The 27,522-nt window shown below is 44.6% G+C and overlaps 1 protein-coding gene, 1 long non-coding RNA gene and 1 pseudogene across 3 annotated transcripts; 2 read left to right on the forward strand and 1 right to left on the reverse strand.

The window, feature by feature from the left end:
- Positions 1-1,160: 1,160 nt before the first annotated feature.
- LOC136533535 (uncharacterized) lies at positions 1,161-3,820 on the reverse strand. Its single transcript, XR_010778504.1, has 4 exons — positions 3,684-3,820; positions 2,097-2,212; positions 1,646-2,011; positions 1,161-1,559 (listed from the first exon to the last, which is right to left on the reverse strand). It is a non-coding gene; the product is annotated as an uncharacterized lncRNA (long non-coding RNA).
- A 140-nt stretch (positions 3,821-3,960) lies between these two features.
- LOC136533534 (suppressor of mec-8 and unc-52 protein homolog 2-like) lies at positions 3,961-5,981 on the forward strand. 2 transcript variants are annotated; one of them, XM_066526094.1, is made up of 3 exons: positions 3,961-4,082; positions 4,573-4,959; positions 5,472-5,981. In XM_066526094.1, exons 2-3 carry the CDS (start codon positions 4,948-4,950, stop codon positions 5,721-5,723), a joined length of 264 nt encoding a protein of 87 aa, XP_066382191.1. In that variant the 5' UTR covers positions 3,961-4,082; positions 4,573-4,947; the 3' UTR covers positions 5,724-5,981. The 2 variants fall into 2 exon arrangements, with proteins under 2 accessions (XP_066382191.1, XP_066382192.1); XM_066526095.1 differs by lacking the exon at positions 3,961-4,082 and adding an exon at positions 4,435-4,466.
- Positions 5,982-8,665: 2,684 nt separating this feature from the next.
- On the forward strand, positions 8,666-27,292 carry LOC136533536 (L-type lectin-domain containing receptor kinase IX.1-like; annotated as a pseudogene).
- The last annotated feature ends 230 nt before the right edge of the window (positions 27,293-27,522 follow it).

Below are 27,522 nucleotides of genomic sequence, written 5' to 3' on the forward strand. Positions count from 1 at the left end.
CAGGGTTAACCAACGACCAAGGATTACGACGCCCATAGACGAATACAGAAAACATCGTAGTTTCCTCCTGCAAGGGGAATCAGCCTGCGAAGACGTAGAAGGAACATCACCAAAAAGCAAAAAGGGTCAGTGCGGAGATGAACTGAATCACCGGATGAGAGAAAAAAATAAATCGCAAACACGAATGGAACAACGACGGCGAGGAGTAGGAAGAGGGGATCACCATGTCGTGAAGCTAGGACGATGCCGCTGCAGAGAGCGGTGACCGGCGTAGTGAAGTGGAGCTCCCTACGGTCATGCACGTGGGGCTAGGGTTTGGCCACGCGGTCGTTTCTCCCCCTCCAAATTTGCACCTGCCGCCACCGCCGTTCGCCAGCTCTACTTCCAACAGAGACGGATTGGGTGCCGACTGAATAGGAAAGAAATGACAATTTAGAATTTGGGTGCGTTGGGAGAGGGGCTTTGGGGGAAGCGAAGGCCACTATTGGGCTGACCCATCGCGGAGGGGTGTCGCGTGCACAGCACATAGTGTGGCTGGTCCCCAAATAGAGATTGAGAAAATAGACTCTTTTTTCCGGAGAACTTCCCACGACCATTGGGCCATTCAGGCCCACAGGCCACAACCATTTGTTCATCAAGGCCCATTCATCCCATGACGTCACTAATCTCCTCCCCTCCTCCGATTTGAAAATTTCGTCCATGGACATGGATGCGAATGCCACCGACGATTCTGCTACGCCGGCCAGGTGAGAGATGAGCCTCACGGTGGCCTTCCGAGCCGCCAAAATCCCGCGCCCTCTTCCCCCAAAGTTCAGCGAGCCTTCCGCCGCCTCCTCGGCCTCGGCGTCCGGGGATCCACCGCCAGGGGCCTCGAAGAGTACTAAGGCGCCGCCGCCGTGGTGCGTGTACCTTATAGCCTCCTCCCCCCCCCCTCGGACCTACATCAGCGTCACCACCGACTTCTCTCGCTGTTGATTCCTCGCCCTGCCCTGCCTGCCTCGCCGTTCCTTTCCACCCTCCCTGTTTCTCCATTTAATTGCTTGTCTCGGATAGTCGTCGAATAGTTGCAGCGGGCATGTTCGTGTAGTCACCGAAATGCATGAGAAATAAACATGAGCCATACAAACCTAATTATAACCATACAAATAAACCTAATTAAACATAACTGTACGAACAAATTAAGTTAATACATAACCATACAAATAAACCTAATTAACACATAAACCTTACAAACCGTCCGCAACTCTAACTTGTCTCCACTGCCAGTAGTGTATGTCTCATATTGTGTAACCGCAGTCATTGTCTATGTAATGCAAGGCCCAAGCTAAAGCACTCTCTTTTGCCTCACAATGCCGAGGACATGGTCGGCCATAGATATAACCTACTGTCGGACTATTGACGTCCGAGTTTTGAGTAATTTTCAGGCAGTACTGGTGTCCATGTGTGGTATAATGTCCTAGGTGTCCATCGTAGTCCCAGGCGTACCCCAGTTGATCAATAGCTTGCTCTAAAATGGCCGGCAAGCCACATGCAGCATAGGTAAAATCATGGAACACATTCTGCAAGCGGAGAAACAAAAAATATTAGAGAGTGGTCATATAATAATAATAATAAATAAACATGACTGATATCATACATGACTTACCACGTCCATTTGGTTGTTTCACGCCATCCTTTCGCTTACTTATGGCACGCCCAGATTATGCTCACATAAAGCTTGTAGTTGGAAATATGAGAAATCAGGCATATGGTAGCTAATTCGCTCAAGTGCCTGTAAACAATGCAGCATGGTGGAGAACTGAGTGCCCCTCTAGTTCGGCATCTGCTGTCCTCTATGCACGATGTCTTGGCACAGATCTTGATTGTACCTAGTAGGGATGTCAAAGGCGAGATTACACGTCCATAACTCATCACCTTCATCGTTCATGACCTCACTTGTCGTTCGTTCAAAGATGTCCCACACCCCAAGCAACTATAGTGTTGATTCCAGCCACTTGACCGGGGATATAATCTGTGACATATGCAACAATCATATTACGAATGAATGTATATGTGCAAGAATCATATTAGCATGCAAAACTTAAAATATTCCATACTATAGACGGATCTGGGAAACGCGGAACGACCCTTTTTGGCGGTGGCGTGAATGGCAGAGCGCTAGGGTAGAAACTTGGTTCCCACGGCAGGGGAAGTCCGCCACCATTCATCATACCTAAAAAAACAAAAAAACTTCCAAATAAATAAAGAACCACATATAAATACCATGCCATATATTAGAGAAACATACATAGAATGTGTCTATGTGCCAAGTAAACTAAGCATATTTTACAACCATTTTGCACCATATACTTGTTGGCACATAATTTATTTTAACGATTATTATCTCTCATCAAGAGCTAATGTTGGTAACAAAGATCTAGAAATCATTACAAATGTTTAAGGTTACGTAGAAATGACGTTACGTAAAAATAACATATAAAAATCCACCATTATTATTCCTAATCTATAAAATGACAAATTTCTCTATTTATTTCTGAACAATGAAATAAGCTACATTATTAACAACAAAATATTAGAAGATAAAGTTGTTAACCTTTAGAAAGTAAAATGAAATGGAGGAAGAACTTGTTGCTAGCCGGCCGAGAGCAAGAACTTGTTGCTCACCCAAGCAAGAACACACACGAGAACAGCCGAGTGCAATAATTGAAGTGAATGGCTCGGGCAGGGGGGACAGTTGAAGCGGCTATATAGTTGGGACATTTAGTCCCGGTTGTTGGCTCCAAACCTTTAGTCCCGGTTGGACCCACCCACCGGGACAAAAGGGCAGCGGGACCTTTAGTCCCGGTTGTTGATCCAAACCTTTAGTCCCGGTTGGAGCCATCAACTGGGACTAGAGTCCCCTCCTACAAAAGCCTGTGGGGCTAGCCATTGGGCTAGGGAATTTAGTCCCGGTTGTTGGCTCCAACAGGGACTAGTTCTCCTATTAGTCCTGTGTCCAATTTCAGGCAGACTAAAGCCAAATCCGAAAGTCTGTTCTCTACTAGTGTTCCACGGCCGGATTGGCCGGCGGATCTCGGCAATGAAAATGAGTCAAACCTTGGGGCACAATGGCTCTTGGAGCTCGAAGATGAAGAGGATGACCAGTGTAAGGACGCACTCGCATTGGACAGACACGGAATGGAATCGTGCAAGTATATGCTATTTTCTTAAAAAACCAGGACATGCAACAATATGACATTGTATTAATACGAGAGGTTGAGAGATTTAGTGTTTGCTGGTGGTCACTGATTCAAAACTTTCATATACTTAGACCACCATCATTTCTCGATATGATAGTTGAGAGGTAAAACTATCCCATATACACCATTTTATCTTAACTAACAAAGCTCCACCAAATTTTGTTGCATATTTGATCTCAGGAACTAAGTGGAAGAAAATGGATTCAATTGGGCCAAAGAGGGGGTCGACTAACCCCACCTAGGTCGGGCGACCTGCCCCTGGTCCCAATGACCCTCAATCTTGGTCAAATACAAGGAAACACAAGGACAACCAAAGTGTAATATTGGATCAATGTCGATTTAGTTTCAGTGGATGGGATATATTATCACATGGATCAATGGACCCACCAACATACAAAGAAACACAAATTCAAACAACGCACCATACCACAGGATTGTACACACCTTTGATAAAATAGTAGGTTGGGCGACCTCCCTCAGGTGAGGTGACATGACTTCAGAGCATTCAAAACAACCACCGACATGGGTGACCGAGTCCAGCCAGGGGATTAGTGGCAGCACAAGGCTGTCCTCAATTTGGGCTGCATGGTGACCACGTCCAGCCGGGGGATTAGTGGTAGCAAAAGGCTGTCCTCAATTTGAGGAGTCTTTCTATGTTAGTTGACTAGGAGGCTGAGCGCCTATTTATCTCCTGTATTCGGAACATTTGAGAATCAAGCAAAGAAGAACAAACATGTTATGATCCTTAGATCATTGGGGCTTGGGGGATAACCATTGCCAAGAAGATGGCTGGGCAAAGTCGGCGTGGGAGAGACTAGAGCATTTGGGGGAATTGGATTTGGGGTGAGGTTTTTCCCCTCTGCGCCCTATGTTGGGAATTAGGAAGGAGAAAGGAAATTGTTCTATTGCTTAATTCTTAATCGAGTGTCGAACACTTCTTAAGAAGGCCAGGCTAGCATTCGCTGCATGCCTTCCTATTCTTAGGACGGACCGCGTCTGCTGCTACCGCTGCATGCCTTCCTATTCTTAGGACAGGCCGCGTCTGCTGGTACCTCATCCGCTGGCGCCCACGTCTTCTGTGCGCGGTGATCACGCGCCTCCTAGAGCTTCTCGCATGCTCCTGGCGCCGCGCTTGTGGGAGTAGTGACGGTGCCACATGACAGACTTAGGTCCTGGTGGATACCTGTAATTTTAGCTGTGCGCTTGGAATGTTAGAGGCTGGCCGGTGTATTTTTTTGTCTCTCCATGTTCATAGCCTGCTATAACCTGTTTTTAGTTTTATTTGCATTTTATTCAACTTGGTTGTAATATTTAATGTCTTTTCTGGTGCCAGAACGGGTATGATGCTGTTCAAGCCCAGATGGCAGCTGCTGGATATCAAGGTGACTGGTCAAGCGATGTGTGTGCAGAACAGCAGTTGGGTTATCCAGAACAGTATGTGCAGCAAAGCACCCAGGAATACGATGTGTTAGCTGACCCTAGTATATCCCAGGATCCAAGGTTCATGACTCAAGCAGACAAGGATCAGGGTTTAGGTTCTTTTTTTCAAACGTGACGATCAAAGACTTAATCAGCTGAGGGAAAAAGATGCACGGGAGAGAGATCCAAATTTTATTTCAGATAGTTACTCAGAGTGTTATCCTAGTTATCAGGAGTATAATAATGAGATTGCAGGAAGAGACGATGAAGATGATTTATCGAAGGGGGTATGGGTGGACGGGTAAGTGAAGTGATTTAGATCTTATGCACAAAAGTTCCTGTGCAAATGCAAGCCTATGCTTGTGGCAAGGGTTTTTGTGAAATCGCAGTGGATAGGCTGGGCATCACTTAGTTAATGTTTATTTTGTTGCATTTGCTTTTGAATTGATTTGTACTGATAACTCATTTCTGCATCATTTTTCTTTATTTTGTATCTGGATATTCTGAAAACTAACAGTGAAGTGTTCTAGCTGCTTTTTGTGAGATATTTTTCGTTACTGTTCAGTCTGGTATTTGAGCATATCCCAAGACTGTTGTCCTGATATTACTTTGTTCTGGTTGTTTTGCCTGTACATCTTCTGTTGCTCAGTTGTGAATTAGCAGCCATTGCTTCTGCTGCAATTGTGGCTTTTGGTTTTAAAATGGTTGACTCAAGTCCATGTTCACTTCTGTTGTGGAATGATGTAGAAACTTTTGTCATTGGCGCTTTTGGACCATCTCTGTAATGTGTTCTCATATGCGATTCTTGAGCAGGCGAAGGGCCGCCTTCACAGGTGGGACTTTGAGACTGAAGAGGAGTGGGCCAAGTACAACGATCAGAAAGAAGCCAGCATGCCGAAGGCTGCCTTCCAGTTTGAGGTGAAGATGCAGGACGGCAGGAAGACCAGGAAGCAGAACAAGGACCAGAAGCTCACGAATGACCTCCACAAGATCAACAAGATCCTGGCTAGGAAGAAGGGCGAGAAAGATGGGGCGGAAGATGGCGGTCACTACTCACTACGATGATGATTTACCTAGCTCGAAGAAACAGCGTGGCTGAAGGTTGTCATTTTTTGTTTGTCCTGTCGGTACTATAGGCAAGCCAGGCGAACATTCTACGAAGAGTTACAGTGCCATGTTTGGCTGGCAGCTGTATCCTGCTGCCTGTGTTTAAGGTGGCCGTTTGTTTAAGGTGGCCGGTAGGAAATATGTTGATGCTTTGAGCTGAAACCATGGAAGAAATATGGCTGTATATGTACTGGTTATCTACTGATACAGTGTCAGGGATTCAGTATAGTCGTTCTGGTTGTCTGGAAACCCACCGTGTTGAGATAGCTGTTGGGGATGGGAGCAGCTAAGAGATTCATTTTTTCGCGCTAAGCAAGCTGAGGCGCTAATAACGCCATTTAGCCAGTGATAGCAGCTAAACCAGCCTTTAGTTAGCACAACTAAAGCGCAAAACCTGGACCAAGTAAACCGGTCCAACTGGCCCAACACCAGTACGTAACCCTAGCTCAGCAGTCACTATCTCTCCAGTATCCAGCGCTCACTCTCCAGCTCTACAGAAAAGAGGAGGAGGCGGCGGCTGTGCCCTTCGGCGGCGGCGGCGGCGGCTGTGCCCATCGGCAGCCGCATCGCAGAGGCGACTGGCGGCGGCTGCTGCTTCGAGCAGAGCGACTGACCGGCGGCGGTGGCGACTTCCGATGGAAGCATCTGAGCAGCGGCGCGGACGCTGAGCGTTGAAGCACTGAAGCACTGAAGCAGCAGCACCAATGGTGACGCCATGGCACAACGATCTGGCAAGCTTCTTCTCTGCTCGGTGCTCACACCTCCTCTCTTTTTTTTGCTTCTATGTCGTAGATCGTACTATATGTGAACAAGTTGTCAATATTTGTTACCTGAGATCTCTCCTATGAACTCGTTAGGAATCAATTAGTAATGGTTATCAAGTTATGCCAACGTCTTGTGTGTTTTCTTTTTCTTTTTCTTTTTTCTTGCTAAAATAGCTAAATGGCTTAGCTGCAGCTATCTCCGACTATAGCTGCACTTACAGCAGTTAAGAGGCTTAGCTGGAGATTTAAAACACTGCTTGAGATTGGTGCCCAACTTGCTTTCTGACGGGAGAGCCTTTGCAAAACCGAATGGGATTTGTTTTAGTTCATTGACCGTTGCATAGCTGGCAGTTTGGATTGTTCTCAAGGCTATTGGCATCAGGACATATACATGTGAAAACTTTACATCCGTGATCTATATTTTACCAGGAATTATAATACGATCCATGGTGATTTTGTTTGTCTTGCATCTCTGGTTGCAGCCTCCATAGCTGCAGCAAACTAATGTTTGTGGATGGCTTCAAGCAGGAAAACATTGGTGAAATTTCTTTTGCATAAACCCGTATTGCGACTGCAGAAGTTGTGGTAATGGGCGGGCCCGTGGAAATGGATGGGTCACTAATGCTTGCAGTAACGCGGTTGCACGAACCAGTGGTTCGTATTGCAGAAAAGAAATTCCCAACATAATTCTAGCCGAATTACCTGAACAATGAATCATAAAGGCTTGGAAGACTCGTTGAACCTATATAAATATAAACTTTATGTCGCTGCGTGTCACCATCTAAAAACATAAAATCCGAATCCGCCTTGGATCCGTGGAAAATGAAATTTTCTTAGCTTTTTACATAGACCGTGGGAATTAGCAAGTCCTCGACAAGTGGCCAGAACTACCATATCTGTGGAAAATGAAGTTATCTTCTCGTGATTCTCAAAAAACAAAGTTATCTTCACGTGAATACGTCCCCCAAATACTTGTCAGATACGTACCTAGACCGTATCTACGAATTTAGGCACGTATTGGATCGAATACTCATATCAGATACGTTTGGGCTAGATTGGTTACGGCCCAAGTAGAAAGAACAGCCCACTCCCACTGCCCCATGCATCCCTCGTTCCCTCTCCGTCCCTCTTTTGTTGCCCCCTAGAGCCGGCGGCCGGCGGCGAGGTGGCGAGCTCCAGCCTCCATCTCCGGCGAGAATCAGACGACATGGACCCCGACACTGCTCCGTTCGGCATCAGCATTCGGCCCCTCAGGTGGCTCCCTTGCTCCGCGAATCCAAATCGAGGCCCTCGCACCCGTCGAGCGCTAGTACAGACTCTGGGAAGAATCCCTTGGCACCGAGGCCTGCAAGCTCAAGTAAGCTCCTCTCATCGCCGTGTCTTTCCCCTCCCGTACTCCAGTACTGGATGTCTGGGTTTAGAAGAAGACATAAAAAAGGAGTTGAATAGGGATTATGACAATTGATTACATCTTCTTGTTGCCAATTTTGCAAAGTCATTGTTTAGAATGGTAAAGTTCTGAAGCCCGCTTTTTGAAATGACAAATAGCTAATTTTCTCCAGAAATATCAGTACAATTTATAATTCCTGGTGTCACTCCTTTTTTTCTTAACATGTATCCACGTGTCGGAACGTATTGTATCGTATCCGATACTCGTATCTGTATCCGTATTCGGGCACATAGCGTACTACGCACGCCGAAGCAGCGTCAATGATAGGGCTGTTTCTTTTCCTGGAGGACTGCTTTATGGTCAAGTCTATTTGCTTAGCTCAGCTGCCGAAGGCATTGCCACTGGTAGGGCTGTTTGTGTGTTTCCGAGGATGCTTTGGTCAAGTCTTTGTGCTTTCTCGCTGTCTGGGCCAGTGTCACTAGCTAGGAAGATTCTTCGCAGGAAACCACCTCAAAAGTCGGCTCGCCATTACTCTATAATGATAGTGTAGTCATAGAGTACTCCGTAGTTGGTATATACTCTTACGCGTTCAATATATATATATATATATATATATATATATATATATATATATATATATGTGTGTGTGTGTGTGTGTGTGTGTGTGTGTGTGTGTGTGTGTGTGTGTGTGTGTGTGTGTGTGTGTGTGTGTGATCATCTTTCTTCCCAACACACATCACATAACCATGGCCGCAGTGAGACTGAGCTCTCGTCCCTCCTTCCTCGTCTTGTCCTCGTGCCTCTACTACTGCTTCTTGATGCCGGCCGCCATCCATTTCCGTCGCGCTAGCTCGCTCTCCTTCAACCTTAGCTTCACCCCAGCCCAAAGCCCATCTGATCTCGATCGGTTGGTAATCTGCACAAGCGACGCGAACCTCACTCCAGATATCGGCCTCCTCGTGACGCCAAACGTAAGGGACAAGCCGAGATACAGCACCGGTCGTGCCACGTACGCGCAGCCAGTGCTGCTATGGGACGCGGCTACCGGCGAGATGGCCAGCTTCAATACTACCTTCGAGTTCCAGATCAATCTGTACACGAGCACGTATCCGGGGCCTGGCGACGTGATAGCCTTCTTCCTCGGGCACGTCGGGTCAGACATCCCCGTTGACAGCTCGGGGGGCAGCTTGGGCCTCCTCCCGCACAACACCAACGGCACCGGCGACAACACTATCGTCGCGGTCGAGTTCGACGCCTATCTGAATCCGGAAAATGCTGATATCAGCAGCAGCCATGTGGGCATCGACATCAACTCCATCAACTCCACGGCATCCACGGACACCACCTCGCCGACCAGGAACCTCACGTCCGGTCATGAGATGGTGGCGACCGTGACGTACGAGAATGTCACCAAGTTTCTGGCCGTCGAGCTCAACATCAACGGCACATCCTCCTACGTCAACACGACCATTGATCTGAGGAGCTACCTGCCAGAGTACGTCACCGTCGGCTTCTCCGCGTCTACTGGTGTAACACCCTAAAATTTGAATTTTTAAAAATAGAGCTAAAAAGATCTAAGTTGGAATTTTTGTGCCCATGAAAACCTAGGAAAATAAAATTTTTTATTAAATTAAAATTCATCATAAGGTTTAGCAACATGTTTGTGCATGCATGTCCTTGCATTTAATTTATTGGTTGAGTGGTTTTGATTTAAAACTTCAAAAAAATGATTTGAATTGTGTCACACCCAATTTTAAGGATAAAATTGAATGCACAAAACTCGTGTGTGCCCAGGAATCAATCACACACAAAAGCTGACAAATTACATAAAGTATCATCACGGTATCTCATACATCAGAGTTATAATAAAACTTAGTCTTATACATCACAGCGGAAAAAAAATGAAAAGATAATATACTCTCGTGAGCTTCATCACAGGGAAGGTCAACTGGTTGACCACAAGCCTAAAAATCCTCTGGGAATTTCTCATACCCGTTGTCATCTGTTACCCATCCGGGATTTTTATCCAAGTAAAGAAAATAAACAAGTGTAAGTACATTCCGTACTTAGCAAGCTAACATGGGGTTATGAAGCTCAAAAAGGATAGACTCTGGTTTACTGCAGTTAGCATTTTTAATAGGTCAAGCTTTTATTCTCAAGTATTATCAAGTTATGCTTAAGCTCCCATTTAATTCCCATAAGAACATTTATCGGGGTCAAGTGTACCATATATTATCATTGAACAACTTTAAATGATCATCAACAAGTAACCAGTTATTCTGTGAGTTTTCCGGGCCGCTCGTAACCGTGAGCACGGCTGTTATAACAGTTTGTTACCCTCTGCAGAGGTGGTGCACATTCACCGCGAGTCGTGATCCCCATATGCCCGGGTTAATTACTCCCATGTCACTACCAAGGTGAGCGGGCAGGGTACACTATGAAGCCATTTCATAGGTTTCCCTAACAAGTTAGGGCCGCTAGGTTTCCTTGGCAGGCAGATGTAGGGACCCCCCCTTTCCTATGGCACAAATCCATCGCGGCTATACTCATAGGAACAGAGGCAGCCCTATACCTAAAGTGGCAAGCCCCATTTGCGCCAAAAAGGTAACCTCTAACCAGCTACGAAAGGTCCTATTACTGAACTAAAGTCAGAGCCATATGACTCTCCCGGTTGCACTGTCAGTCCCAGCTTTTGCCGATAGATAAGTCCTTATGGAGGGCCGGGAGCAACATGAACAAAGGTCATTTGCACTTTTGCCCTACGGAACAGTTGTTATAAATCATGTTACTCACTTTGTTCCATAGTATCATTCATCAATATGTATATCAAGTTCAGTTAGAGCACTAGCAATCTACCCATATGCATTTAACCCATAGGAGACATGGAACAGGATTAACAATCACTAGGATGTCCTTACGGGTATCAAAATTAGACACATGCAAATGAGTAATTGATTAAAGTGAAATAGGACATCAAGGAAGGCCCATGTTATACTTGCCTTGGTTCACAAACTTGTGCTGGTCCTGCTGGTCGTCGAAGAGTTCTTGGTCTCCCACGTTTTCCTCACCGTCTGAACGCGACCAACACAGCAACATACAACATTCCAAAAGCATTCATGCAAAGCAAACATTCCTATCATTAGAACAGTACACCAACAGTATTGAAAACAAGATGAAATGTTTGTAAACATATTCTACGTCTCGCTACGATCACGTCAACGCGAAGTTCACGAAAATCGGAGCTAAATAGCGAAAGTTATGATTTGAACGGGTTTTCCTATAGCCATATATTTAATTAAATCTAATCATGAAATTAAAAAGTTCCAAACTTGACTAACAGTAGTTCTAACATGTAGCTTATGAAATTAGGAAGCTAACGCGATTTGAATGGATCAATTCGGAGCTAAAACGATAATTTTATAAGCGAAACAGTTCAAATGGCATTTCTGTAAATACTGAAAACGTATTTTTGACTTAAGCCGTGGAGTTTACGCTTTCCAAACGGGTTTGCGCATTCGGGGAAATACGCTTTGGACTGCGGGTTAGGACTTAGAAAAGTCCAGGGACTCTTTTGAAAATAGCCACGCGAAAGGGTATCTTCCACTGGTGGCCGTTGATCTCGCGATGGGCGGTTGAGATTAAACCGATGACGAGAACAAGGGGGGGCTGGCCGGAATAGTGCCCCAGACGGCCAAGCGCCATGGCCGGTGGCGAAATCTCACCGGTGAGCTCGGTTAGGGGGGCTAGGGTTCACCAAACGGAAAGCCGAGTGCACCGGGGGACGCGGGGGAGGAAGGGGGTCGCGGCCATGCCGTTATGGTGGCCGGGAACGGCTAGTAGCACGGTGGCCGCCATGGCCGGCGACCATGGCTCGCGGAGCTCGCGACCAAGGCTTGAGAAGCCAAGAAACGAGAAACGAAAAGCATGGGAGGAGAGGGGAGAGTACGGCGATGCTCACCGCGGTGAAAACCAGAGCGGAGGCGGCTCGGTGACGGAGGTTCACGCGGAGGCGGACGGCGGAGCTCGGAGACCTCGGGGCGGCGATTCTCACGGGCACGGCGACGCGAGAGGGAGCGGGGAAAAGCAGCAGCGGATGCGGGGACAGCCTCGGCTTCCTTTTGTAGAGGCAAGGGCGCGAGGGGGGGGGGGCGCTCCCACGACGCCGATCGTGGGCGGCGGTTGCGGCTTCGCGATTGATAGGCGCGGGGCGAGCGGGAGCTTGGGGGCGGCGCCGACAGGTGGGGCCAGGCGGTCAGCGGCTGGGCGCGGGGGAGGCGCGGCGGTTGCCTGGCGCGGCTTGCTGGGCTGGCGCGGCTGCTGGGCCGAGCGGCCGAGGCGCGCGGCTGGGCCGGCGGTTGTTGGAGAAAGGGGAGAGCTGGGCTGGCGCTGTGGTGCTGGGTCGAGCGGGGAAAAAAAGGGAGAGGGGCCAGCGGGCCGAATACAAGGAAGGAGGGGGAGAAGAAAAAAAGAATTATTTTCCTTTTTCCAATGATTTTCCAAATTTCATTTTCAGTTAGATTTTGAATTCATTTGGAATTTGAATCAAAACCATTCATCACAAAAAATAAATATGCAGCAGCATGTATGCATCACTTGTAGCTAATCTTAATCTTATATTTGATTTTAGTTTTATAAAAATTATTTGTTTCCTATATTTCAATGCTCACCAAAATTGCTTAAATAAATCAATTTGGCTATTTCTAGAAAATGCAAATTTAGGGTGTTACAATTCTACCCCCCTTAAGATGAATCTCGTCCTCGAGATTCAGGTGATTGCTTACTCAAACAGTTGGGGATAAGTCTTTCTCAGATCCTCTTCTCTTTCCCAAGTAGCCTCATCCTCTGTATAACAATTCCACTGCACCTTGCACATCTTTACTGTTCGGCTTCTCGTAACTCTTTCGGCAGTTTCCAAGATCTTTATCGGATACTCTTCATAAGTAAGATCTTCCTTGACAGCAAGTTCTTCCAAAGGAATTTGTTCTTCTGGTACCCTCAGACACTTTTTTAACTGGGAAACATGGAACACGTCGTGCACACCGGACAAGCTCTCAGGCAGTTCCAACTGATAAGCTACCTCTCCACGTCTCTCTAGGATCTTAAAAGGTCCTATATACCTTGGTGCTAACTTTCCCTTCATATTGAATCTTCTCACACTTCTCATTGGTGACACTTTTAAGTACACATAATCACCAATCTCGAAGGTCGGCTCTCTTCTGCGGGTATCAGCGTAACTCTTCTATCGGGACTGAGCTACTCTCAAATTGTCTCTAATCATTCTCACTTGTTCTTCCGCGTCTCTAAGGACATCAGGACCAAACACTTGAGTTTCTCCAGTCTGATTCCAGAACAAAGGCGTTCTACACTTACGTCCATACAACGCCTTGAAAGGTGCCATCTTGAGGCTCTTCTGATAACTATTGTTGTACGAGAACTCTGCGTAAGGCAGACTCTTATCCCAACTATCACCATACTGAAGTGCACAGGATCTCAACATATCTTCCAAAATCTAGTTGATCCTTTCAGTCTGTCCATCAGTTTGCGGGTGGTAAGCAGAACTGAAATTCAACTTTGTCCCCAAGGATCTATGCACTTTATGCCAGAATTGTGATGTAAATTGGGTGCCTCTATCCGACACAATTTTCTTGGGAACACCATGTAAGCACACTATTTTTTCCATGTACAACTCTGCTAATCTTGCACCATTATAGGTAGTCTTGACTGGTAAAAAGTGAGCAACCTTGGTGAGTCGATCCACTATTACCCATATTGAATCATAACCTCTTTGAGTGCAGGGTAATCCTACAATAAAGTCCATACCAACTTCTTCCCATTTCCATTCAGGGATCTTCATTGGTTGTAGTAACCCTGCAGGTCTTTGATGCTCAGCTTTCACTCTTTGACAAGTGTCACACAAAGCCACATATTCTGCCATATCTCTCTTCAAACCATACCACCAATACTTCTCCTTGAGATCCAAGTACATCTTGGTACTTCCGGGATGTATAGAATAAGCAGACTCATGGGCCTCTTGCAGAATTGCATCACGAATAGCTTTCACTTCAGGTACACATATCCTTTTTCCGAACCAAAGAGTGCCATTCTCATCTATTCTAAATCCGGGTGCCTTTCCAAGTACTACATTCTCTGCTATCTCCTTAAGTTTTTCATCCTCCAATTGTCCTTTTACGTATCTCCTGCGCCAATGTAGGTTCTATCACCAATTCCATTGCATTAGTGACTAGGCTCAAGTTGAGATACTCCATTTCCGCACACAACTCTGCTGACATAGATGTTATCTGAAGCCCATTGGCATAGCTCTTTCTGCTAAGTGCATCAGCTACGACGCTTGCCTTTCTCGGGTGATAATGCACTTCCAAATCATAGTCTTTGATCAATTCCAACCAACGACGTTGTCTTAGATTCAGATCTGATTGGGTAAAGATATACTTCAAACTCTTATGATCAGTATAGATATCACTCTTATGTCCAATCAGATAATGTCTCCAAATCTTCAAAGCATGAACCACAGCTGTCAATTCCAAGTCATGAGTAGGATAATTCAACTCATGCTTCCTTAGTTGTCTAGATGCATATGCAACCACTCTTCCTTCTTGCATAAGCACACATCCAAGACCCAAACGGGATGCATCACAATATATAGAGAAGTTCTTGCTTAAATCAGGCAAGATTAATACTGGAGCTGTAGTCAATCTCTTCTTTAGCTCTTCAAAGTTTGCCTGACATTTATCCGACCATACATACTTAGCATTCTTTTCCAACAGAGCTGTCATGGGCTTGGCTAGCTTGGAAAAAAACATTCAATGAACCTTCGGTAATATCCAGCTAATCCCAAAAAGCTACGAATCTCACTTATAGTTGTTGGTGGTTTCCAATTCAGTACATCTTGCACTTTGCCTGGATCCACTGCTATTCCACCATTGGAGACAACATGACCCAGAAAAGAGACTTCCTTTAACCAAAACTCACACTTGCTCCGCTTAGCGTACAATTTATGTTCTCTAAGCTTTTGCAAGACCAACCTTATGTGTTCCGCATGTTCTTCTTCAGTCTTGGAGAATATTAGTATGTCATCTATGAATACTACCATAAATTTATCCAGAAACTCCATGAACACCTTATTCATCAGATACATGAAGTATGCAGGTGCATTGGTCAATCCAAAAGACATAACGGTATACTCATATAGTCCATACCGTGTAGTGAATGTTGTCTTGGGTATGTCCGAGTTCTGAATCTTAAGCTAATGATAACTAGATCGGAGATCAATCTTGGAGAACACATGAGCTCCTCTCAACTGATCAAACAAATCATCAATCCTAGGCAAAGGGTATTTATTCTTGATGGTAACCTCATTAAGTGAGCGGTAATCCACACACATCCGTTGACTACCATCCTTCTTATCCACAAAGATCACAGGTGCCCCCCATGGGGAAGAACTGGGGCGTATGAAACCTTTTTCTTGCAACTCTTTTAGTTGTTTCTTAAGCTCTTCTAATTCATTAACTCCCATTCTATATGGACGTTTAGCTATTGGTGCAGTTCCAGGTAATAATTCAATAATGAATTCAATGTCTCGGTCAGGTGGCATACCTGGCAAGTCATCGGGGAAGACATCCGAGAACTCCTCCACGACACAATCTTGTTCATTGACTTCACCATCTAGCTGGTTCACTGTGGCTGTAGGCTGAGCTTGCACTACCACTTCTACACAGATTCTATCTCCATTGAGTGATGTCACAACCATAGATTTCTCCTGACACTGAATCACTGCTCGGTGTTGTTTCATCCAATCCATTCCCAGAATAAGATCGATTCCCACTGTTCTCAACACAATAGGCTTCACTTTGAAGTCTACCCCCTTAAGGAAATGCTAGTTGAGGGGCTCCAATAAGAAGCGGGCATACTACCTCCCGGGGAATTCACTAGTATAGGATTTTTCATGGCACACAAAGGTATGCTATGCATTCTAACAAAAGCTTGGGAGATAAAGGAATGCGAAGCACCAGAATAAAAAAGTATGGTAGCAGAAATAGAGTTGACGCTGAACGTACCCAGCATGACCTCAGGCGTCTCCTGAGCTGCATCAGATGACACATAGTTCACCTTCGCTATGAGAGGTGGTCGGCCGTTGAACTTTTGATTGTTGGTCTGGCTCTGAGGTGCTTGCTGGTTCTGCTTCTTAGGACACCGATGAGCATAGTGACCTACTTCTCCACATCGGTAACAGGCATTGGGATTGTTGGGTGCACCACTCTTCACAGGAGCATTGTTAGGCACTCCCTGGCGTGATGCAGGATTGCTGGTCTGTTGCGGGGGACGCTAATTTCCAAACTGTTGCTGATACTGAGGGCGTTGCTGGAACTGGTTCCGCTGAGGATACTGACCACGGTTTCCCTGGTGAGTTGGTCCTTGATTCCTCTACTGGAAACCTTGCTGGGGATAAGCACGTGGGCGAGTGTTGCTTCCAGAAGCTTGCCCTTGGAGCCTTCTCTTCTTAGCTTCCATCTCCTTGCGCTTATCATCAATCATGATTGCGCGATTCACCAAAGACTGGAAGTTAGGATAAGTATTAGACATCAGCTGGAGCTGCAGTCCATCATAGAGTCCCTTGAGGAAACGGCGTTGCTTATCCTTGTCATCCGCTACATCATTAGGAGCGTAGCGTGATAGTTGTGCGAACTTGTCCCGATACTCCGCCACAGTCATTGATCCTTGCTTGAGAGATCTGAATTCTTCCTGCTTCAGTTCCACTAGTCCATCAGGAATATGGTATGACCGGAAACTGTCCTTGAATTCCTGCCAAGTGATAGCAGGAGCATTGTTGGGACGTCCAAACTGGAATGATTCCCACCAATCCTGAGCAGCTCCTTGGAGTTGCCCGGAAGCGTACAACACCTTCTCAAGGTCGTTGCATTGTGCTATATTCAGTTGTTTCTCCACAGCACGCAACCAATCATCGGCCTCCATAGGGTCTGAGGCATGGGTGAACACCGGTGGACGACCTTTCATAAACTCTCCACGCTTATCTCTAACCTGGACAGGCGGTGGCCCTCTTGCAGGTTCATTGTTCAAGCGCTGCATCATAGCTTGCATGAGTTGCGCTTGCATTCCCAATATCTGTTCCATGGTCACAGGTGGCGGTGGTGGATTTATAAGAGCATCACACCCACGACCACGACCTCTGCCTCTTCCTCCTCTTGCGGCCATCTGTTTTCCAACAAATGTGCAAAATTTAGAGATTTTTCCAATTATAGAGAGCTTACAAAAGATAAGAAACAATGCTGATAATTTTCTAGACAAGATTCAAATTCAGCAGTTCAGTAAAACTGTTATAACTCGAGTTTCAGAGATCCAACAGAGGCGCACCAAGATTCGTTAGAAAGCTTAGGACATCAGCTACAACTTTCATTTAGACCACTTTTACAGATTCGGACTCACACATAGTCAAAAGTAGAGCTAAACCGAAACTGTTCTGAGTTCCAGACAGCGCAGGAACATCAACTTGAGTCAGCTAGATCTCACAAACCTGAATAGCTATTGACTTGATTCCAAAGACACTTGAAAGATACAGAGGTCTAGTTATCTCCACAAAAATTTCAGAATTTTTATCATCCCAGATTTCGAGATACCAGATAAAGAACACAGGCTGCTCCAGAAAATCAGCACAGCAGAGATAAGATAAAGCGAAACATCTGCATTAAGATTTCATTCTAAATTTAAAGTTCCAAACTAAGGAAGTTGTGGACATGCCCACAAACTTCCAGCAATCAAGCAAAATACCAAATCAACCAAGTTCACAAATTAAACATCTAATCAACCAAGTTCACAAGACCAACAAGACTAAATAGGAACACGAACTAACGACGTGGTAATCTAGATCAAGGCACCTAACACCTATGGAGCGGTGTCAATCATGGTGAAGGACCGGCGCTTCTTCTTGTAGATGGAAGGCTGCCCAAGTTGTGCTCGAAGTTCATCCACTTGTTTCTGAAGACGTCTCTGCGCCCTCTGAGATGCACGCAGTTCTCCTTTGACTTCATCATCCACTCCCTGCATAGCGTGGACATGCTGCACCGTTGCCTCCAGAGTTGGGTCATTCTCTGGTGGAGCCAAAACCTGCCAAACACCCTCATGATCATTTCGAGGAAGGAACCTGAAGCGATCCTCCCTCATGGCCTCAAAGCGACGACCATGGTAGTGGATGTAGGCATTCTGTGCTGCATCCTCCATGCCATCCAAAGCATGGGCTCTCTTGGCAGGGGCACAGTGGACAGTCTCCACCTCATGTCCATTCTTGATATCGTTCCAAGCGGTGACCACTAGCTCTACCTTCCAAAAGGTAGCCTCTAATGGATGCTGGTACTCGGCGCAGTGGTAGCTGATGGAGGCGTGCAAGTCGGGGTAGTAGTCGTCCAGCACGTGAGTGAGGAGAGTGTGGTAGTAGGCTGTCTCTGGAGCTGGCTTGAAGTAGTACTTGCACTTCCAGCCAATCTCCTCGTCCTCCACGGGGGTAGCTGGGGAGGGTGCAGGGGTAGGGGAAGTAGCCGTCGACTCCTCAGGTGTAGCTACCACAGGATAGACAGGCACAGTGACTGGTGTAGGAGCAGGTGTAGGCGTCAGTGTAGCCATCTCCTCGTCATCGGAGATGATCACAATCTCCCTCTCCGCCGATGGGGCACGCGGGGTGAACATGGCACGATAGCCGGCGGTGCTGAGTCGAGCAGTCTTCGGATTATGAGACATCTATAGATTTAAAGTGAGATAGAATTAGAACCAACAATTTTAAATAATAGATTAAGGTATGAAAAGCATAAATGTTTTAATAAAATAACAAGAATAAGTCAGTAAGCAAGAAACCAGAGGAGCAAAGATGCTAAAACGACCTTTTTCTAACTAGGCTTGCGTCCTACAGTCAACCTGGCTCTGATACCAATTTGTCACACCCAATTTTAAGGATAAAATTGAATGCACAAAACTCGTATGTGCCCAGAAATCAATCACACACACAAGCTGACAAATTACATAAAGTATCATCACGGTGTCTCATACATCAGAGTTATAATAAAACTTAGTCTTATACATCATAGCGGAAAAAAATGAAAAGATAATATACTCTCATGGGCTTCATCACAGGGAAGGTCAACTGGTTGACTACAAGCCTAAAAATCCTCCGAGAATTCCTCATACCCGTTGTCATCTGTTACCCATCCGGGATTTTTATCCAAGTAAAGAAAATAAACAAGTGTAAGTACATTCCGTACTTAGCAAGCTAACATGGGGTTATGAAGCTCAAAAAGGATAGACTCTGGTTTACTGCAGTTAGCATTTTTAATAGGTCAAGCTTTTATTCTCAAGTATTATCAAGTTATGCTTAAGCTCCCATTTAATTCCCATAAGAACATTTATCGGGGTCAAGTGTACCATATATTATCATTGAACAACTTTAAATGATCATCAACAAGTAACCAGTTATTCTGTGAGTTTTCCGGGCTGCTCGTAACCGTGAGCACGGCTGTTATAACAGTTTGTTACCCTCTGCAGATGTGGTGCACATTCACCGCGAGTCGTGATCCCCATATGCCCGGGTTAATTACTCCTATGTCACTACCAAGGTGAGCGGGCAGGGTACACTATGAAGCCATTTCATAGGTTTCCCTAACAAGTTAGGGCCGCTAGGTTTCCTTGGCAGGCAGATGTAGGGACCCCCCTTTCCTATGGCACAAATCCATCGTGGCTATACTCATAGGAACAGAGGCAGCCCTATACCCAAAGTGGCAAGCCCCATTTGCGCCAAAAAGGTAACCTCTAACCAGCTAGGAAAGGTCCTATTACTGAGCTAAAGTCAGAGCCATATGACTCTCCCGGTTGCACTGTCAGTCCCAGCTTTTGCCGACAGATAAGTCCTTATGGAGGGCCGGGAGCAACATGAACAAAGGTCATTTGCACTTTTGCCCTATGGAACAGTTGTTATAAATCATGTTACTCACTTTGTTCCATAGTATCATTCATCAACATGTATATCAAGTTCAGTTAGAGCACTAGCAATCTACCCATATGCATTTAACCCATAGGAGACAAGGAACAGGATAAACAATCACTAGGATGTCCTTACGGGTATCAAAATTAGACACATGCAAATGAGTAATTGATTAAAGTGAAATAGGACATCAAGGAAGGCCCATGTTATACTTGCCTTGCTTCACAAACTCGTGCTGGTCCTGCTGGTCATCGAAGAGTTCTTGGTCTCCCACGTTTTCCTCACCGTCTGAACGCAACCAACACAGCAACATACAACATTCCAAAAGCATTCATGCAAAGCAAACATTTCTATCATTAGAATAGTACACCAACAGTATTGAAAACAAGATGAAATGTTTGTAAACATATTCTACGTCTCGCTACGATCACGTCAACGCAAAGTTCACGAAAATCGGAGCTAAATAGCGAAAGTTATGATTTAAACGGGTTTTCCTATAGCCATATATTTAATTAAATCTAATCATGAAATTAAAAAGTTCCAAACTTGACTAACAGTAGTTCTAACATGTAGCTTATGAAATTACGAAGCTAACGCGATTTGAATGGATCAATTCGGAGCTAAAACGACAATTTTATAAGCGAAACAGTTCAAATGGCATTTCTGTAAATACTGAAAACGTATTTTTGACTTAAGCCGTGGAGTTTACGCTTTCCAAACGGGATTGCGCATTCGGGGAAATACGCTTTGGACTGCGGGTTAGGACTTAGAAAAGTCCAGGGACTCTTTTGAAAAAAGCCACGCGAAAGGGTATCTTCCACTGGTGGCCATTGATCTCGCGATAGGCGGTTGAGATTAAACCGAAGAGGAGAACAAGGGGGGGCTGGCCGGAACAGTGCCCCAGATGGCCAGGCGCCATGGCCGGCGGCGAAATCTCACCGGTGAGCTCGGTTAGGGGGGCTAGGGTTCGCCAAACGGAAAGCCGAGTGCACTGGGGGACGCGGGGGAGGAAGGGGGTCGCGGCCATGCCGTTACGGCGGTCGGGAACGGCTGGTAGCACGGTGGCCGCCATGGCCGACGACCATGGCTCGCGGAGCTCGCGGCCAAGGCTCGAGAAGCCAAGAAACGAGAAACGAAAAGCATGGGAGGAGTGGGGAGAGTACGGCGATGCTCACCGCGGTGAAAACCGGAGCGGAGGCGGCTCGGTGACGGAGGTTCACGCAGAGGCGGACGGCGGAGCTCGGAGACCTCGGGGCGGCGGTTCTCATAGGCACGGCGACGCGAGAGGGAGCGGGGAAAAGCAGCAGCGGATGCAGGGACGGCCTCGGCTTCCTTTTGTAGAGGCAAGGGCGCGAGGGGGGGGGGTGCTCCCACGACGCCGATCATGTGTGGCGGTTGCGGCTTCGCGATTGACAGGCGCGGGGCGAGCGGGAGGTTGGGGGCGGCGCCGACAGGTGGGGCCAGGCGGTCAGCGGCTGGGCGCGGGGGAGGCACGGCGGTTGCCTGGCGTGGCTTGCTGGGTTGGCGCGGCTGCTGGGCCAAGCGGCCGAGGCGCGCGGCTGGGCTGGCGGTTGGCGGGGAAAGGGGAGAGCTGGGCTGGTGCTGTGGTGCTGGGCCGAGCGGGGAAAAAAGGGAGAGGGGCCAGCGGGCCGAATACAAGGAAGGAGGGGGAGAAGAAAAAAAGAATTCTTTTCCTTTTTCCAATGATTTTCCAAATTTCATTTTCAGTTAGATTTTGAATTCATTTGGAATTTGAATCAAAACCATTCATCACAAAAAATAAATATGCAGCAGCATGTAATCACTTGTAGCTAATCTTAATCTTATATTTGATTTTAGTTTTATAAAAATTATTTGTTTCCTATATTTCAATGCTCACCAAAATTGCTTAAATAAATCAATTTGGCTATTTCTAGAAAATGCAAATTTAGGGTGTTACAAATTGCTTTTGGAAAGAACTTAAAAATGGCTTTGAAGAAAAAGAAAAGAAAGAAAAAGAGAATTTGAAAATAAAAGAATTTAAAAAGGGTAAAATTTATTTTTGGAGAACTTACCAAAATTGTCTCAATTTTATTTGAATTAAAAAGTATATTTCAAATCATATTCGAATTTGATTTGGTTTGCATTTGGATTTGAATTTGGAAACATAATGGAAAAGATTTGGAAAAAGGAAAATTATTTCTTCCTCTCTCCCTCTTCCCTTTCGGCCTACTAGCCCAGCACCAGCCTAGCTCGGCCGTTTCCCTCCCTTTGGCCCAGCGCGCGCCAGCCCATCTCCCGCGCCCGCTCCGCACAGCCCACCTCCACACAAGCAAGCCATTCTATAAAATATCCTATATATGTTTTTATATAATTAAAACACATGAAACTAATAGTTTTATGAGTAGATCTTTCGGTAGATGTATCTTTTTCACCGTAGCTCCGATTAGCGTGCTCTTCGCGTCTGTGTGTTCGTAGCGATGTGTAGAATCGTATTTCAAACTTTCACTTATTTTTCTATGGTTGGTGTACTATTCTAATTTAGATCTATTGTTTGCTTCGTGTATGATTTCATGGATGCTTGTGTGGTGCTTTATGATTTCGTCCAGTCGATGACATATACGTGGTGATCAAGAAGAAGAAGAAGAACGCTGAAGATTAAAGCTTACCTAAGGATTGGTGTTTTAAGGAAAGTATAGCATGGGACCATCCTTGTTGCCTATTCACTGTTAATCATTTAATTCATACTGCATGTGTCTACCTTGACTACCACTAAGGATATCCTAGTCTTTTGTACTTGTGCCTTGTTACCTATGGGGTATTGCATTGGGTAGTATGATGCTAGTGCTCAATTAAAGACCATGACCTTGTAACTTGACTAATGGTATATGCAATAAACATTAAAAGATGCTTTCTAGCAACATGGAACAAGGGGACTAGAGCATTGGGCTGTTTTATGGTGCTCTAGATTCCTCTCCCTATGGACTTATCTGTAAGTGATCATCCGGGACTTACAGTACAGCTGTGAGGGCTACATGGCTCTGGCTTTAGCTCAGTATGAGGACCTTTTCTAGCTTGTTAGTGGTTACCTTTATTGGCGTAAGAATGACTTGCTGAATCGGGTATAGGGCGGCCGCTATCCCCATGTGTATAGGCTGCGCGTCAATGTGCCATCGGGAAGGGGGGCTCTACATCTATTTGCCGAGTGAATCTAATGGCCCTAACTTGTTAGACGAACCTTTGAAAGGCTTCATAGTGAACCCTGTCGACCTTCCTTGGTAGTGGGTCAAGAGGCTGATCACCTCGGGCAAAAGGGTAAATCACGACTCACAGTAAAAGTGTACAACCTCTGCAGAGTGTAAAACTGGTATATCAGCCGTGCTCACGGTCACGAGCGGTCTTGGAACATTTACGAAATAGATGATGAACACTAATGACATGGATGATGAAGATGCTCACTAATGGTTAATTGTTTATGCTATTCATTATTCATGTTTACCTGATCATGTGTTCATGGGCTTGTGGATAATACTTGTTGCTACTCAATTGCTAAAAGATGACTCATTAAAAGCTAATCGCAGTTAAACCAGTGTCAACCTTTTGAGCCTCATGAACCCTATGTTATATTTGTTGAGTACGACATGTACTTAAGCTTGCTTTATTTTCAATTATTTGGATAAAAATCCCGGATGGGTACCAGATTGTTAGAGTTTGGAGGAATTAGGCTTGTGGTCAACCAGTCAGTTGTCCCTGTGGATTTGGAGTCTTCGCCTGAAGATCGGAGTTGTCTTTACGCTGTCTATACTCTGAGGTTATAATCTTTATACTATTACGCTATGTATTTAAGCACTGTCTTTTGATATTACCTTTATTTGTAGCTATATGTGAGATTTGACTTTCTGGGCTCACATATAGTGTGTATCTGGTTTTGTTCTTAAAACCGGGTGCGACAACTGGCAACCCCGGCGAGGAGCACCAGATACTGTCATGGTCATTTGCATCTACTCTGGAACCAAAGCAGCAAAAGCATCCCCAGAGAGTAGTCCTGCTAACATATGCTTTAGCGCCTCTGCTATTTCTCTTGGCGTGTGCAGCTTTGCTGGCCTTCCTCGTATGGCAGAAACGCAATAGAAGAAGAAGATCGGAAGGAATACCAAACGCAAGCAGCGACAGCGACTACGAACAACAAGATGACGACAGGGCCGAGCTGGAGAGAGGAGTGGCTGCTAGCGGCCACCAACAACTTCGCCGAGGACGAGAAGCTTGGTCGTGGTGGCTTCGGAAGCGTCTACCGGGGTAAGCTCGCCGTTTCAAGCATGGGGAGGAAGGAGTTCGAAGCAGAGGTGAGGATCATCAGCCGGCTCAAGCATCGCAACCTCGTGCAGCTCTTGGGTTGGTGCGACAGTCGTCGCAACGGCCTCCTGCTTGTCTACGAGCTGGTGGCCAAAGGCAGCCTCGACAGGCATCTCCACAGCAGCGACAGCGAGATCTTTCTGACGCGGCCAGAAAGCTAAAATAAAACATGTAATCATCCAAGTAGTTAATTATCATGCATAGACTAGTAATAATAAACGACATATAAAGTGTTAGAAGATTCATGGATAAACTCAGCACTCCGGCCGGCCCCATGGTTATGAAATTAAAGTTGTTTATATTTGCTCCTCTAATTTGTCCACGTTTATATAGATACAGTACATCCTTCTTTAATTTTGTCCTATTGTAATAATTTCTTGTTACCAAAATTACTCTATATTTTTTTATCCATATTTGTAGTTTGTCCCCTTGCATCACATCTCCACGTTTATTTAATATGTGTTTAGTTGAAATTTTGGCTTAAACTGTGTGTTTGACGTCAAATATATATGCATATGTGATGTAAATGATGCCACGCTTAATGCATGTGTGTCTTGAGTTAGTTTTTTATATGTGAATGATGGTAGAAATTTATAATTTAGAAGCACACATATAAATACTTTGGGATATTTTTGTAAAAATGGCAGACAATTTAGATGCAAATATGGAGGGTTAATTTATGCTATTTTAAATCATGGTAGATGTAAGTAATTAGTTGCAAATTTTGAGGCTTCTTTAATTAGTTTTCATCATGTTGTTGTTAAGATTACTTTAGGTTATTTTTAATAATGACTGAGGTGGCTATTTTAGATATAAATTTGAGAGTTACTTCAGATTGGAGAGTTAGTAGTGGTGGGTGATTGTGATTGTGATTGCAGTCTGTTGAGTTGATCGCCAGTTGTTTCTATTTTTGTGAGAACTTTTATAATTTATTTTTTCGAGCACGTCTCATAAAGATTAACATGGATGTAACACATGTTGCCTCAAGAGTCACTAATTTTAATACATATAAGTATTAGAGATTTATGTATAAATTTGTGGCCTGCAGCTAATCAAATCGTCAATCATTGCATTCTCTAATTTGTTAATATCCTAACATAATAATACTCATGTGGATACTTTCTTAGCTGTATAGCGTTGTGATAGATAGACTTTAGTTATACCAACTACTCTATATAATTTTCCGTCACAATTCATAATTATCCACTTTGCATCACATCTTGATGATTGTTAGGCATATGTTTAGTTAAACTTACCTCTCATATGTTAATATATATATTCTAATATAATACTTATAAATACTTTTGTTTTCTTTTGTCATGTTGTGATAGGCATTAACTATAATTGTTTCATTTATTTTTCCGTCCTTATTCTTATTTCCCCGATTTGCATCGCACCTCCAGGTGTATTTGACTTATGTTAAGTTGATATTCACTCATGTGTTTGTATTATAATCACTATTTTCGTAAACACTAAATGGTAGAGAGTAGGGATGAAAATGGGGCAGATATTTCCCGATATCCGTTTGTCCCGAAAGGGTCAAAACCCAATATGGATATTCGATATCCTGAACATTTAATATCCGACCGTATCCGAATCTAAATACTCAAAATCGGATTTATTGGTACATATATGAGATAGATATCAATATTTGAATGATCCGTATCCGGTTCTGAGATTTGAGAAAAAATATGGGATATGGGACATAATGCAGGATCACTGGTATCCGTCTGATTCTGATCCGGTTTCATCCCTAGCAGAGAGTCAATCACCTACTGTTTAGCCATTATTCAGGCCAAACAGTAAAAAATGGCCACTCAAAAGAGATAAATGGCCGATTAAATGGAATGGAAATGGGGAACTACCACGTGGCATTTAAATAGGCTAAATGACCGTTTAGGCTAATTATAATAGAATACAAATAAAACTACTTTCTTATCTTTATCTTCTTGTGGTAGACTTTAGTTACCAGTTATTTTATATAGTTTTTCATTCCATTAATATTTTCCACCTTTTTGCATAGAATTTTACATGTGTACTCAACATGCATTTGGTTAAAACCTTAGCTTTAGCTTGGAAATCGGCATGCTTATTGCTTCATGCATATGTATATATATATGTTTTGCAAAGTGGCACGTATATATGCATGCATAACTTGAGTTGACTTTTTCTATATTAATGATGATATAAGAGCGTAATTTAGAAGTATTACTGAAGTACTTTGAGAATTTTTTTTAATAATGACAGATGTACGTAATTTAGATTCATGGTGTACTTTAGGTTAATTCTAATAGTAGAGGTGGTAGTTCAGATGCATATTTAGGGGTTGTTTTATATTATTTTTCATATTGTCTTGTTCTTTAGATGAATATTAAGACTCGCTTTAGGTTATTTTATTGCAATGGCAGGTAGGTAATTTAGTTAGCCTATCTTATAATGGTACAGATGTGGGGTAATGTTTTCGAAGATAGAACAAATGTAATAACTATTATTGTTAATGATGACGATTATTAGATCCAGTATGCCGAATAGATGGTTGGATATTTCTGATTGTCGTAGGAATTTTTAAGATTCATTTTTTATAAGCTCATAAGATAATATAAATGGTCCACCTCTTGCTGATAGATTTTATTGTATACATAGGTACCAGATCATCCTCAGCTTGGGCTCCGCGTTGCGATATCTCCATCCGGAGTGGGAGCAATGCGTGGTGCACGGCGACATCAAGCCGAGCAACGTCATGCTGGACGAGTCGCTCGGCACCAGGCTCGGCGACCACGGCGCGCGGTGGCACACCACCAGGACCGTGATGGGCACCGCGGGATACATCGACCCATAATTCGTCAACACGCACCACCCAAGCACCTACTCCGATGTCTACAGCTTCGGCATCGTCCTCCTCGAGATTGTCTCCAGCCTGTGCCCTGTGATCCTACTGGAAGGCGGAGCGCACTTCATCCTGGTCAAGTGGATGTGGGGCCTGTACGGCCGGAACGCAATCCTCGACACGGCGGACGAGCGACTGAGGTCTGGCGTGTAATACCCTAAAAATTTACATTTTTCCAAAATAGATAAAATGATTTATTAAGCATTTTGTGAGCATTGAACCTAGGGAAATAATATTTTTTATGGAATTAATATCAAACATAAGGATAAAAACTTCTTGATGCATACATGCTGCTGCATATTTATTTTTGTGATGATTGGTCTTGATTCAAAGTTCAAATGAATTCAAATTCAATTTGAAAATCAATTGGAAAATGTATTTGA

Source organism: Miscanthus floridulus, unplaced genomic scaffold, assembly GCF_019320115.1.
Source record: "Miscanthus floridulus cultivar M001 unplaced genomic scaffold, ASM1932011v1 fs_910_2, whole genome shotgun sequence".
NCBI lineage: Eukaryota > Viridiplantae > Streptophyta > Magnoliopsida > Poales > Poaceae > Miscanthus > Miscanthus floridulus.